At 39.1% G+C, this 15,912-nt stretch overlaps 1 protein-coding gene across 1 annotated transcript in view; it reads right to left on the minus strand.

Moving 5' to 3' along the window:
- The window catches only part of ICA1L (islet cell autoantigen 1 like), a 39,525-nt gene extending 38,614 nt beyond the window's left edge, over positions 1-911 (minus strand). Inside the window, exon 1 of the mRNA XM_090282701.1 lies at positions 773-911. Coding sequence (XP_090138827.1) covers positions 773-798 — 26 coding nt within the window. The 5' untranslated portion in view covers positions 799-911. The remainder of the gene's footprint in view (positions 1-772) is intronic.
- Between the last annotated feature and the right edge of the window lie 15,001 nt (positions 912-15,912).

Raw genomic sequence — 15,912 nt, forward strand, 5'->3', positions numbered from 1 at the left:
CCCTTAAATAAAACAAAATAAAATCTTATTTTTAAAAACCTATAAAAAGCAATGTATTAGGGGAGAGGATGTGAACTAGAGAAGAAGATATTATCTTTTTGAAAGTAGCTGAAAAATGTATTTTAAATGTTTTTGATACTTTAAAGTAGCAAACACTAAATTCTTATGTTAAAATGGTATTAAAATTAATTCCTCATGAAAGTTTAAAATTATATTTCCAACTTAATTACAAATTTCAGGCCAATATCTCTCCCAATCCTCTGTTATACCTAATGAACCCAAGTGCAGAGCCATTCATATTTTGAGGATCAAATGAGATAACATGCAAAATTGCTTTGAAAAATATAAAGCTGTATAAAAGTATAAGATATTATTTTTAATTTTAATTACTTATAGCCTACAAATAAACAAGAATGTGTAGGATATAAATTTTAAAATGTAAGGCTCAATATTGAGAATAACCTGGAGGAGAAAGAACTTGCACTTTCAGATATTAAAATACATTACAAGAGTACCGTATTAAAAATGCAGATTGACTACATGCACTTACCTGATTTTCCTTCCCAAACCCACTAAAATGACAATAAAGGTAAAAAGTAATCTATTCACTCATAAGTATAGACAAAATAAGTATACTTACAAAGGCAAATGAAAGACTTCAATAAGTTTTTGGAAGACAGCAGAGAAAGTACAGAGTAACCTACTAAGGCACTAATAGAGAAATGCTAATGAGAAGTGAGTCATTACTCCTCAGAATACCTGAAAGACTCACCACTTGGAAGTGGAAGGAGGATTCATTGAAGTTTGTGTAAAGTTGGCTGGAACCTGAGGCCCCTCCCTAACCTGTGTCACTCAATGGAAGTTGAACGGATCAGGAAATCTGGGCTTGGCACATCAATACAGCAGAGGGCTTGGCCTGAAAACAGAATGATTAAGTGAAAGTCTAGTGTCTAGCTCCTTTTCCCTTCCTTGCTCACCAGTAGCAAAGCTTTCACACACACACACGCCCTATACCTACTTCTCAGAAAAGACTAGAACATTCTTTTCTCTGAAAAATATTAAAACCTCCAGAGAAAAGGAGTATGTCATTTGGACATTCTAAATAGCGGTTTTCAACCTTTTTCATCTCATGGCACACATAAACTACTAAAATTCTGTGGCACACCAAAAATATATGTTTTGCCAGTCTGACAAAAAATTCAGTATAATTTTGATACATTCACGCCAGATGACTATAGTTGTGTTGGCTGTTGTCATTTCTTATTTGACAGTCTAAGAGAAAAGAGGTCAGTGCCCCTGACTATCTCAGGTATTGAATGTTTTAAAAACTCTTGCAGCACACCGGTTGAAATTTGCTGTTCTAAAAGGATAAATTCTTGCCCTGATCTGTATGGCTCACTTGGCTGGAACATTGTTCTATAAACCAAATGTTGTGGGTTCAATTCCTGGTCAGGGCACATGCCTAGGTTGCAGGTTCAGTCCTGGTCGGGGCACATATGAGAGACAACCAACTGATGTTCTCTTCCACATCCATGTTTCTCTCCCTCTCTCCCTCCCTCAGGTGAGGATAAAAAAATAACAAAAATAAAATAAAAATAAAGGGATGAATCCTTGACTAGTCACACGAGCAAAACTCACCAGTAGACAAGCTCACTCATACATACAAAGCTTCCAATTAGCTTTTTATAATCTTATATTGAGACCCAAAGATGACCAGATATCTGGGGAAAGTCTCCATCAAGAAAAACTTCTGAATTAAACAAAAAAATAGAAGAAAAAATTAGTTGAAAGTAAACAAAGACAATGTAGGAGGCAAAACAAAACATAACCCTCTAACTAATATCATCGGAGGAATAATAAGTAAAGACATTGCTTCCATGGGGGGAAAACCAGATTATCACTTAGAAAGGAATAATTAAAGAATAAGAAAGAACCTGTGGGCAAAATAGGATAGCTGACATTTAAAAATATTAAATAAAAGGGATGAAAAAATTAAAAAATTCACAGCAAGTAGAACCATAAAAAGGGTGAAAAAATAAAAAATGGTCAAGGACGTACAATATTTGATTAAAGATTATTCTAAAGATTGCCTAAGGGAAGAAGTAATTGAAATTTTCCTATAACTAAAGAACACATATCTTTATACAAAAAGACCCTCAAAGTTTTAAGAGAAAAAAGGAGATCACATACAGACCATTGAGAGTCAGAATAAAAGCAGGTTTCTCAAAAGTAGCAAGATATATACAAGATAGAAGACAAAAGCCAGCCCAGAAGAGCAAAGAAAAAAAGGCACAGGATGTCAGTTGCACAGAACAAGCAGCCCATATTCAAGCAGAAGATGAAAGAGTCTGGAAAGGAGATCTCTAGGAAACATAGCTGATATAGTTGAGCACATTACAATCATGGCAGAAATGTTAGAACAGGAAAAAAACAATGATATTCAGAAAATCAGTAAATTCAAAAACAAAGGCACCATTAATTTCAATAAAAATGAAGAGATAAGACATTCAAAAAAGGAGGAATGGTTATAGGACACTATTGACTAGATTGTTTCAATACTTAATAGTTCACAGTAACGTAAACACAATTTAATAAAAACTAATATAGCTGTATTGGGGATTGTCAAGTGGAGATAGTAGTGGTGAAGGATATCTAAGTCCTCATTTATCATATGGAAAGTAAATTGGTAATGCCTTAAATTAAAAAATCAAAGAGCAGCTTATAAACACTGAGGTATAAGAATAGCAGAAAATCACAGGAAACAGGTTTAAAGGTAGGTGCTACTGGAGATTGGAATTGGGACATGAATGCTTTTATATATTATAATCCTTTAATATTGAACTTTAAGAGTCATATATATGTACAACTTTAATAAAGTAATGATTATTTTGAAAAATCAACCTGGATATGAACCTTACTAATGAACAGAATGGTACTGCCACCAAAACAAAGCAGTGAAACAAGTGAAAAAAAATCCACATTAAGACAAAAAGAATATAAAAGAATTTAGTATATGATCAAATTATACTATAAATTACCACAAACTTGGTGGTTTAAAACAACAGGAATTTATTCTTTTACATTTCTGGAAGCCAGAAGTCTGAAATCAAGGTGTTAGCATGGCTGCACTCTCTAGGAGGCTATAGGAAAAGAACACTTCTTTCCCGCTTCCAGTTTCTGGTGGCTGCTGGTAGTCCTTGTGTAGTGGCAACAAAACTCCAATCTCTGCCTGTGTTCACATCACCTCCTCCTCTGTGTACGTCTTTAATCTCCCTCTGCCTCTGTATAAAATGAGGACACCTGTGTTGGCACTTAGGACCCTCCCAGTTAACCCAGAATAATCTTATTTTAAGCTTCTTACCTCAGTTACATATACAAAAACTTTACCACATGAGGTAACATTCACGAATTCCAGGAATTAGGATCTGTTGTCTTTGGGGGTAATAGTCAACTCACTACAATCAATGCGGCATGGCAAATCAGGAGGAAAGGGCAATATTATTCCATAAATATTATTGGGACAACTAACAATCTATTTGAAAAAAATGTTTGATTCTTAGTCAATGGAAGGATGGTTCAAAATTTAAATATTAAAACCTTATAATATTACCACGTGAAAATGGATACATGTTTTATAATTTGGGGTCAAGAACCTTTCTAACATGATACCAGGCATGAAAATAATGTAGATCATAGAAAATGTAAATTTATATAACAAAACTGACTATAAGCAAACTTTGAAAAGAAATAACTGGGTAAGGTAAGATATGAGGAAGAAAATTTAATGTTTTTAAGTTTGAGAACTCATAACTGAATAGTGAACATACAGATTTACCAACTGAAAAATAAGGACAAAACAAGAATAGGCAATTTACACACACACACATGCAAAAAAATCTTCAAAAGTCCAGTGAATACACAAAAATGTTACTCTCTTTTATAACTAAATAAATGCACAAATAAAAAACTACTTTCATCTGTCAGATGACCAATGATTAAAAATCTTAACAGCTTGTGGGAAAGATGAGGGAATGAGTGCAAGTTTGCATAATTCCTTCCTGACCAAAATGAGAGAAAAAAACCTCTGTGGAAAATGGTTACATCTCTTAGCACAGAGGATGTCCAGCCATGGACGGGTAACTTAATTGGTTAGAACATTGTCCTGATTCGCCAAGGTTGAGGGTTTGATCCCCAGTCAGGGCACACACAAGAGTCAACCAATGAATGCATAAATAGGTGAAACAAAAAAAAATCAATATTTCTCTCTCAAAAAAATCAATAAATTAAAAAAAAAATTAAAGAGGATGTCTAAATCTGCTATGCATCTCCTCTAATCTCAATTTGGTAAATTGAGTGGGTCCTAATCTGAAAACACGAGTCTGTAAAGGCACAGCAACCAGACTTATGGAAGAAGTAGATGGCATTCCACTTGGTGGCTATCTCCCTATCACAGGCTAGCAAAGAAGACTACGGAAGAAGCAACTGTGATACTTAAGGGGAGGAATGCTTCTTTTCAACTCTTCTGGTTTTCATGAGGGTGGATTTTCCATAAAAATTCCCGGCCTCTTGCCCCTTCTTCCCTGAAGAAACCTGACTGATGAGTTTACTATTTATATTTCTTGACTGTAATAGCATAATCAATAATTATAATTTAAAAAATATATTGAACCCAAGCAGACGTTTGAAAAGTTTGCCTTCAAAAAAAAAAGGAAAAACTTAAGGGATGACTGAAAACCTGACAAAATGGACAAAATGCAAGAAGGGAATAAGGATATTATTAAATAACAAAAGTGAGTTTACATGAGGAAATCTTTACAGTTATATATATTTAAGTCTTTCACAGACCTCATCTGTTGTTAGAGAATGTCAAAAGAATAAACGTTTTTTAGTATTTTTATTGATAATGTTGTTACAGTAGTCCCAATTCTTTTCTCCTTTGCTCCCCTCTGCTCAGTAGCTCCCTTCCCTCCAGCAATCCCACCCCCCTTAGTTCATGTCCATGGGTTGTGCGTATCAGTTCTTTGGCTTCACCCTTTCCTATAATATGCTTAACTTCCTCCTGTCTATTTTGTACCAACCAATTATACTTCTTAATCTCTGCACCATTTCCCGCAAAGAATAAAAATTTTAAAGAGGCATAGTGAGCACTGAAAAAAGTAAACAATAAAAATAAATTTTAAATATAAGATGTATCACAAAATGAAATCACAAATTTGACAGTATAGTAGAACAAAACAATATATTACCTGTTTTATATCTGATATTTAATATTTGCTCATACATCAGTCATTGGTATACATTTTGTTTTATTGTTTTATAAAAAATATTTGTAATAAAAATGTGGCTTCCTAGATTTTCCACCAGGCTGTTTTCAGTTTTTGCACTTTTAACTGGTTGATCTCTCAGCACTCATCTAACCCTAAAATTATGATGATTTATCTGGCAATTATAATTAGTTGTAATTAGAACAATGTCTTGCACAAAATTGTTTCAATGGCTATATGTGCAATAATTTTGCACTATTAAAGAAATACAGAAATTTCAAAGAATCCTGGGTATGTCAGGCACAGACAACATATATAAAAGGATTAAACATGTGTCAAATAAAAATGCAGTATATACGTAATATTAGATGGTTATTTAGCTAACAAATGCATAATTAAGTCATACTAAAGCATGAGGCACCTGTGGCTACTCCATAAATATTCATGTGAAGATGATTCAAGTAATATAACGTTACAGTACATTGTCTGAATCAGAATCAAATAAATCAAGATAAATATTTAGAGAAAACCAAAAGCCACGGATAAACATTATCTGCCCAATAAACTATTTCACAGTGACCTATAGTTTATAATAGCTTTTTTGCTCTATGCATCATCATCCATTACAAGAAAAATAATCCCAGCCCCTCTACTGGCTAAACCACAGCATCGCGGGTTGGTTACCAGGATGGATTTCCCTACCAGCCCCCAACCCCAGTCATTTTAAGAGAGGCAGGTATCTAACCAATGACATCATCTGGGCACCTGACCAGGTGATCTGTGTTTCCACAAGCCTGATCCGAACGTGCTGCTGGGTTCAAGGCCTCGGCCGCAGTATTTGTGCGAGCAACCCCACCGAAGCTCATGCATTCCGCTATTTGCCTTACACCGCACGTTTACTTACGTTTTGTTTTTACCCACCGCTTGCCACTTAGTTTTCTAGAAGACATTCCGCTTTTAAAATAATGACATAAGAATAAGCACAACAGAAGAAGGTCAGCAGGAAAGCAACCTAAATACTGTGAGCATTGGCTTGTAATGGAAGGATCTTCACCTTTGAGAGAAATCACCCAAACCAGCCTCAGGCCGCTGCGCACGCTTGTTGCGGGGACAAGCCGGGGGGGAGGGGCGGACGCTCCTCTTGTCCGGAGAGGACCCAGCCACGCCAAAACACACTCCCTGCCGGTTCTGCCCAGAGGATCTTGGTCAGGAGGAAGGGCCACAGGGGCCAGGACACCTGAGGGAACCGCGGAGGCCGGCGAGACCCCGAGAGACCGCGTGCGTGCGTGGGGCGCCTCGCGCCGCGTCTTCACCTTAGGGCGTCGCCATGGAAACCAAGGGTTCGGCCGCTGGGCCCTGCCGGGCCGCGGAGGGTACTGTTGGACCAACGCCGGGCGCGAGGTAGGGTAGAGGGGAGGACGCGGACACTCACCACGACGCCGTAGTCGCGACGCGCTGGACCTCCGTCCCCTCGGGTCGCGCACTGCCGCGCTTGTTCCGTTTCAGCACCCGTTCCCGCCACCGCCGCTCGCGAGCCAGGCGACGACGCCAGGTCGCTGCCGCCGTCCCTGCCCCTCTGCACCGGTGCGTCAAGGTATCATCGGGCTCCCGGTGCGGGTGTCCGCGTTCACTGCCCTCTCGTTCTCGGCTAAGCCGACGGGGTCCCGGTTCTCAGTCAGTCTTCGAATAAACTCAGGTCCGTCTCTCTTCCTCCTTCGCTGACTCCTCGATGAAGTGAAACGAGTAACACCAAACCGGTCAGAGCATTGGTATAAGGACGTGGGTGTGAGAGCTCTGAGGCGTGGGTGAGTGGAAGTAATTCTCGGCTTCGTTTGCCCCCACCCCTCTTTCCTCCTCCTTCGCCCCCCCGCCCGCCGGTGCCACCCCAGAGAGGCTGTAAGCAGAGCCTTGCACATTCCCCAGTCCTTGGGAGCTTCTCAGTACTCGTGCCAGCACGCGGGAAATGTTGGCGTGCTATACTTAACTATTAATTTTAAAGGTCTGAAGAGGATTAAGTTAATAACTGACGTCGAGTGCACAATAATTTATTGTCATAAATGAGTCTTCAAGAGCAAAAGGTAAAGTTTGAGCCTAAAATCCTCAGGAAAAAAAAGTTGGAAATAAGGCAAAAGAAGGACCATGTTACTGGTGGAAAATAATTTAATTTCATAGTGCTTTCTTTTTATTTTATTTTATTTTTCATTTTTAGAGGTTTTTTTGTTATTCTCTTAAGAGTTGTCCCAATTTTCCCCCCTTTGCCCTCCTCTGCCCGGCATGTCCCTGCTCCCACAGTTCAATCCATGAGTCATTCATACATGTTGATTAGTCCCTTCCCCTTCTTTCCACCATTATCCCCCTCCCCTCTCCCCTCTGGCCATTGTCAGTTTGTTCCATGTTTCCATGTCTCTGGTTCTGTCATGCTCGTTAGTTTATTTTGTTAGATTGCTATTATGAGTGAGATTATACGGTATTTGTTTTTCACTGCCTGGCTTATTTCACTTAGCATGATATTCTCCAGTTCCATTCATGCTGTGGCAAATGGCAGGAGTTCCTTCTTTCTGCTACATAGTATCCCATTGTGTAAATGTACCACAGTTTTGATCCACTCATCTACAGATGGGCACTTAGGCTGTTTCCAGCACTTGGCTATTATAATTAGCGCTGCTATAAACATAGGGGTACATAGGTTCTTTTGAATTGGTGTTTGGGGATTCTTAGGGTATAGTCCCAGCAGTGGAATTGCTGGGTCAAAAGACAGTTCTATTTTTAGTTTTTTTGAGGAAATTTCATGCTCTTTTATTTCTCCCTTCCTAATTTGGATGCCTTTTCTTTTTCTTGTCTGATCATGGTGGCTAGAACTTTCAGTACTATGTTGAATAAGAGTGGTGAGAGTGGGCACACTTGTCCTGTTCCTGATCTTAAGGGAAAAGCTTTTAGTTTTTGCCCTTTGAGTATGATGTTGGCAGTAGGTTTCTTGTATATGGCCTTTATTATGTCGAGGCATGTTCTCTCTATTCCCACTTCGCTGAGTGTTTTTATATAAATGGGGCCTGGATTTTATGAAATGTTTTTTCAGTATCTATTGATGTGATCATGTGGTTATTGTCTTTCATTTTGTTTATGAGGTGTATTACGCAGTGTTTTCTAATTTTTTTAAAGATTTTATTTATTTATTTACAGAGAGAGGGGAAAGGATGGAGAAAGAGAGGGAGAGAAACATCAGTGTGTGGTTGTCCTTCACACGCCACCAATTGGGGACCTGGTCTGTAACCCAGGTGTGTGCCCTGACTGGGAATAGAACTATCAATCTTTAGGCTTGTAGGCTGGCACTCAAGCCACTGCACCACACCAGCCAGGGTATGGTGCCTTTTTTTTTAAATGACCAAGAAAATATCAGCTGCCCTAAAACTTTACAAATATGAATTAATTACAACTATGACCTATAGGCTAGCAAGTGGGAAAAGCTTACACTTGAAGTGATAACCAAAGTCTGTAATATAATGAAAGACAAGATGGAGTGCTATTCTAGAATATTACTACAAAATACCCTAAAAACCTGAAAACAACTCTTAGAATAGGAAAAGGGTAGGCTATTTATACTACAGAATTAATTTGGACTGAAAATATTAAGATGTCTTTAGATTAGGAATTCTTATCCTGAGATACATGGAATTTCAAGGAATGGGTGAGTACCCGAAGTAATATGCAAAATTTTGGTTTTTGTTTGTTTTTTAAGGAATCCACAGCTTTCCTCAGATTATCCTTAAAAAGGTAATAATTTGAATTTGGCAAATATGATTATTATTGTTCTTCTTCAGATCTTTCCTGACTTATTCCTGCCTCCTGAGGGCATCACACCTCTTGCTCAACAGCTGTCCTGCATTGTAATTACTAACTTGCCTGTATTCCCTGTTAGAGGCTGAGCACTTCCAAAATGAAAATTGTAAGCATTTCTGTAGCCTTAACTACCCCAGAGTCTGATACGTATTAGATTGGGAATGAATGTTTATTCAATCAGTAAATGAACAGAAACAAAGATAGTAATGGGCAACTGAAGGATACAGTGTAAAATATTTTAAAAGACCTGAACACCTTTCTGTCCCAAGAATAAATGGTAAGCACAATGACTTTGAAAATGTCACCATGCATTATAACAAGTTTCTATATATTGGGATATTTTAGAAAATGCTTGTTCCAGCAGGATGAAGTTTAACTCAAGAGGATATTAAACAGATAGCTTCTTTAGCTCAGTATGAAGCAGAGAAAGGCCCTGGAAGGAACACCAGGAAGAGTAGTGACTCTGGGCCAGCTCTGTTGGTTTTGTTCACTTAACTGGGAAAATTACCAAAAGATAGACAATGTCTCCAAGTCATCATAAAATGTAGCATTTACCCACCATCCCTTTTCTTTAACAGTGAAACTGGAAAAGACAGTGTTCATGCTTGCCTGTCACTACTAGACCCACTAAGCAGAGACAGGGATTGAGTTTTTATGAGCGCTTTATTCAAATGGCTGTCAATCTGAGAAGATGGCAGGTTATGTACCCTGACAGACCATCTTTCCTTGAGCTTTTAGAAGCAAATTTATATAGGGGAAATGTGGGAATTTTGGAGGGGGATATTCCTAGGGGGATATTCCTCTTGGGAGGGGGAGCTGACAGGGGAGTCATGCAACTTCTCTCCAAACTGGCTCCCTTTCTAGTGTTATCTGTTTGCATCAGTGTCCCTTTCTTCCCAGGATACCTGTGGTTTATGGCCAGGGAGGCTATGTATTTTCTGGTTAAGCAGGAGAGGTATAAACCATTTGCTCTCAAGTGTCCTTGGTTAGAGGAGATAAAGTCTTGTCAATTCACCAGACGACTGTATGTTGCTCAAACTGTTGGGCCTTGTTTAATTTTCTTGTCTCAGTTTCCCATTCCACTTGCCCAGAAATTTTCTTAGCCTCTTACTATCCTGTCTAAACAGGTCACTAAGAAAAATGTGCAAGTTGGAACACAGTATAGGAATGGCATCAGCAAACAAGGAAAAGCTACTGACACTTTTCCTGGGCAGGAATCAGGTCTTCTTACTCATAGTATTTGATAAATGTTTGTTGGATTGATAAGGAAATATTTAAATAGCTTGTAATAGTCCCTTAATGTATGAGGCAGCTGCAATAGTTAAAATTTAGTGTTTTGTAAAATGCTGTTTTAGAAAACAAAAGTATTTGACATCATTTAAGTACTTTTATATGGATTTAATTTTATTTAGAAGTATAAACATTTATCAAACTGTTATTTAATTTTCTATAAACATATTAACAGATTTATCCTACTATAAAGTGTTTTCCTCCATTGTAGCCTTCTATATGGTAACTACAAAAGACGACCATTAGATGGCTTGCAATGTGTGACTCCACATAGCTGGGACCCCAACCTGCAGTCCTAATGTCCTTAGAGAGCAGTGATCTTTACTTTCATTTTTGTACTATCAAGTAAACCTCTAGTTAACTTCCCAAATAAAACCTCAATTGATATTATAAAACATATTAAGAATTCTACCTTTTGCACTGTTTTACTCTTACTAGGATTAGGGGTCAACTGAATCTGATGTCATGGAAATAGTTCCATTTCTTGAGGGTATTGCACTTTTTTTGTAATCTGTTTGATTTTATCAAGGAAGTCAGAAGTAATGGATTAGTGGCAGTCAGTGAGGTTATGTATAGAGAATAATCTTCCCAGATGCCCACACTAGTAATTACATAATATGGCAAGTTAAACATACTCTCTCTCCCATACTTAGTTTTGTTTATTCAAGTAAGGCTAGATTACAGACAGTATTATTAAAATGACTGCTGTGGCTCAGTAGTTTGGCTGTCGTTCTACAAACCAAAAGGCCGCTGGTTCAGCTTCCAGTAAGGGCACATTCCTGGGTTGTGGGCCAGGTCCCCAGCTGGGGACATGTGAGAGGTAACCAATCAATGTTTCTCTTGCATATTGGTGTTTCTCTCCATCTTTCTCCTTTACCCTCTCTCTAAAATCTAAGTTAAAAAAAAGAAAAGGTAATAGGGATGATCAAGGAACTTAGAATGTCAACACCATAAAAAAAGACATGGAAACCATAAAAAAAGATCCAGTCAGAAGTGAAGAATACACTAACTGAAATGAAGAATTCATTACAGGGAATCAACAGTAGAGTAGATGAAGCAGAAGATCAAATAAGCAATTTGGAAGATAATAAATTAGAAAACCTTCAACCAGAACAGCAAAAAATAATTTAAAAAATTGATGGTACTGCAAGGAGCTTCTGGGACATAAAACATAAAAAAGGACCAGTCAGAAATGAATGCAATAGCTAAAATGAATACTACATTAGGAGAAATGAAAAAGTGATCAAAAAAGTGATTTGGAAGATATGGTAACTGAAAACACTGAATTAGACTAGCAAAACAAAACAAAACAAAACAACAACAACAAAAAAAAAAGCGAGAGAAAAAATGTCTAACCTGGTGAAGGAAATCGATATACAAGTCCAGGAAGTGCAGAATCACAAACAAGATGAACCCAAAGAGGCCCACACTAAAGACACATCATAATTAAAATGCAAAAGGTTAAAGAAAAAGAAATTCCTTTTTTAAAGTATATTTTATTGATTATGCTATTACAGTTGTCCCAATGTTTTTTTCCCTTTGCCCCCCTCTGCCCAGTATCCCCATTCCCTCCAGCATTCCCCCTCTTAGTTCATGTCCGTGGGTTGTGCATATAAGTTCTTTGGCTCCTCCATTTCCTTTACTATTCTTAACATCCCTGTCTATTTTGTTCCTACCAGTTATGCTCCTTAATCCCTTTACCTTTCCCCCATTCTCCCCTTTCCCCCTCCCTGCTGATACCCCTCCATATGGTCCCTATACCTATGATTCCATTTCTGTTCTAATTGTTTGCTTAGTTTTTGTTTTTTTTTAATTCATTTATTGATAGTTGTTTGTTGTCATTTTAATGTTCATAATTTTGATCTTCTTTTTCTTAAATCAGTCCCTTTAACATTTCACATAATAAGGGCTTGGTGATGATTTTACTTTGTCTAGGAAGCACTTTATCTGCCCTTCCATTCTAAATGATAGCTTTGCTGTATAGAGTAATCTTGGTTGTAGGTCCTTGGTTTTCATTACTTTGAATACTTCTTGCCAGGCCCTTCTGCAAAGTTTCTTTTGATAAATCAGCTGATAGTCTTATGGGAGCTCCTTTGTAGGTAACTCTCTTCTTTGGCTGCTTTTAAGATCCTCTATCTTTAACCTTTGGCATTTTAATTATGATGTGTCTTAGAGTGGTCATCTTTGCATCTATCTTGTTTGGGACTGTCTGTGCTTCCTGAACTTGCATATTTATTTCCTTCAACAAATTAGGGAAGTTTTCATTATTTTACCAAAGTCTTCCATTTCTTGCTCTTCCTCTTCTCCTTCTGGCATCCCTATGATTCAGATGTTGGCACTTTTGGAGTTGTCCCAGTCTTCTTATTCTCTCCTCATTTTTTTGAATTCTTGTTTCTTTATTCTGTACCAGTTGACTGTTAATTTCTTCCTTATATTCCAGTTCATTGATTTGAATCTCAGCTTCCTTCTCTTCACTATTGATTCCCTGTGAATTCTTATGTATTTCACTTAGTGTAGCTTTCATTTTTCTCTTCTGTGTTTGCCATACTCAGTAAGTTCTCTGAGCATCCTTATCACCAGTGTTTTTGAACTCTGCATCTGATAGGTTGTCTATTTCGCTTAGTTCTTTTTTTGGAGTTTTGTTCTGTTGTTTCATTTGGACCATATTTCTTTGTTTCCTCAACTTGACAGCCTCCCAGTGTTTGTTTCTGTGTACTAGGTAGAGCTGCTGTGACTCCCTGTCTTAGTGCACTTGTTCCATTATAATGGGCGGAGCCTTAGGTATTTACCATGGTAGGACCACCTGTTTCACTGCTTTGTGGCACTGTATGTGGGGGTGTGGACAGATAGGGAACAATACCACTTATTGGGCACTCGCCCTGTTTTCCAGCTACTTCACCCACTTCCCATATGTGACTGGTGCCCTTCCAGCTGTTGTCCTGGTGATGGGTCCTAGAGTGGGTGGGTTTATGTATGTTCTAGGACCATGGGGCTCTCTAAACGGACTCTCCTGAGAGATGGGCAGTTTCTTTTGCCACCCTTATCCCCACTGATTTCACAGCTAGAAACTATGAGGCTTTATCTTCCTGGCACTGGAACCCTGGGCTGCATGGTCTGGCCTGGGGCTGGGATCGCTCCCCATGTGTCCATCCCAGCTTTTAACCACCACATTTGAATGTGGGACCACCTGTTCTGCCAGCCACTGCCACCGCCTTGCCACCACCACATCCCGTCCTTTCCACCTCGGATCCCCACCCCCATCTCTCCTATCCTTCTGGATGAATATTTCTTTAAATCCTTGGTTGTTAGGTTTGCATATTTAGTTGTCATCCTTCTTATGGTCATGCAAGGAGGCAAAGGGTGTCTACTTATGACTCCATCTTGGCCAGAAGTCCAAAGAGAGAATCTTAAAAGCAGCAAGGGAAAAGCAGTTACCTACAAGGGAGCTCCCATAAGACTGTCAACTGATTTATCAAAGAAACTTTGCAGGCCAGAAGGGACTGGCACAAAGTATTCAAAGTGATGAAAAGCAAGGACCTACAACCAAAATTACTCTAGCCAGCAAATCTATCATTTAGAATGGAAGGATAGAGCTTCCCAGACAAAAAGCTAGAGTTCATCACCACCAAACCAGTATTACAAGAAATGTTAAAGGGTCTTCTTTAAGAATATAAAGAAAAAATATGAATTATAAAATGGCAGTAACTGTTAATTGCATATGGATTAAATGCTCCAAATAAAAGACATGGTGACTGAATGGATAACAAAACAAGACACTTAAATACGTTGTCTACAAGAGACTCACTTCATATGGAAAGACAAAGTGAAAGGATGGAAAAAGGTACTTTGTGAAAACGGAAACAGCACAGAACATAATCTGAGGGGAGCAATACTTATACCAGAGACTTTAAAAAGCCTTAGCTGTTGTGGCTTGGTAGGTTGGGTGTTACATTGCAAACCAGGGGCATCGCCAGTTTGATTCTTGGTTGAGGCTTGTGCCTCCGTTGTGGGCCCGGTTCCTAGTTGGGTTTCTCTCCTTCTTTCTCCCTCCCTTCCCCGCTAAGAATAAATAAAATCTTTATTTTAAAAAGGCTGAAACAAGAGACAAAGGACCTGGCAACTCCACTTCCAGGGATTTACCTGAAGAAAGCCAAAACACTACATTGAAAACACATGCATACATATGTTCACTATAGTAGTGGTCCCAACATTTCTGGCAGCAGGGACTGGTTTCATGGAAGACAGTTTTTCCATGGATGGGGAAGGGGGACAGGAGGTGGAGCTCAGGTGGTAATGGGAGCGAAGCTTTGCTCACTTGCCCACCACTCTCCTCCTGCTGTGAGGCTGGGTTCCTAACACCCCATGGACTAGTAGCAGGCTGCGTCCCAGGGGTTGGGAACCCCTGCACTACAGCATTATGTACAATAGCAAAGATATGGAAGCAACCTAAGTGTTCATCAATATATGAGTGGATAAATAAGAAGTGGGCTATGTATAGAATGGAATAGGATTCAGCCATAAAAAAAAAAAAATCTTGCCATCTGCAACATGGATACTTAGAGGATATTATGCTAAGTGAAGTAAGTCCAAGAAAGACAAATACCAGATGATTTCACTTATCTGTGGAATCTAAAAAAACAAGAATAGAAATAGACCCATAGATACATAGACCATTTTGATGGTTGCCAGAGGTTGGGGTTGGGGGAGTGAGGTGTGTGTGTGAAAAAAGTGAAAGGATTAAATAGAAAATCGGTAGTTACAGGATAGTCACGGGGAATAAAGCACAGCATACAGAACAGTCTTTAATATTGTAATAACTATATATGGTGTCAGATGGGTACTAGATTTATTGGGGTGATCACTTCTTAAGTTATATGTTTAATCATGGAATTATACACCTGAACCCCCTGGCTGGTTTGGCTCAGTGGATTGAGCGTCGGCCTGCGAGCTAAGTGTCGCTGGTTCGATCTTCCAGTCAGGGCACACCAGAGAAGGAAAACTCTGATTCCAAAAAACCTCCGCTGCCTTGCGGCATACCTCTTCAGGAGAAAGGCTAAGGGAGTAAACCCCGACAGAAAATCCGGAGCCGGAGTCCCTAAGGCCGTTTGACGTTGTAGTCAACACCGGCAACTCCTGCGGCGCACCTGAAGCCAAGCTGTATTGACTCCATCTTTCCCTTGGATCCTTCAGCTGCGAAGAGAGGGGGGGTCTGCTGCATGGGCAACAGCAGACCCTCCATATCACCCTGCCCAGGCTCTGTAGCTTCAGCTTCACTGGAGAGGACACTCCAGCGTCATCGCAAGATGTCGATTCAACACGGGAGGAGACAGATACCATGTCACTCCCGAGTCGGACTGCACAACCATTCTCGGCGGTGCAGATAAGACTCTTAAGAAGCTACACCATCGTCTCTCGAGACAGACGGCTGCCGACGACGATACACCTGAAACTAATATAATAGTGTATGTAAACTCTAATTAAAAAAAAAAAAAGATATATTGCATTAGGGTCTACTGATGAG

This window comes from Furipterus horrens, unplaced genomic scaffold (assembly GCF_987537825.1).
Source record: "Furipterus horrens unplaced genomic scaffold, mFurHor1.1.pri manual_scaffold_1, whole genome shotgun sequence".
Taxonomy (NCBI): domain Eukaryota; kingdom Metazoa; phylum Chordata; class Mammalia; order Chiroptera; family Furipteridae; genus Furipterus; species Furipterus horrens.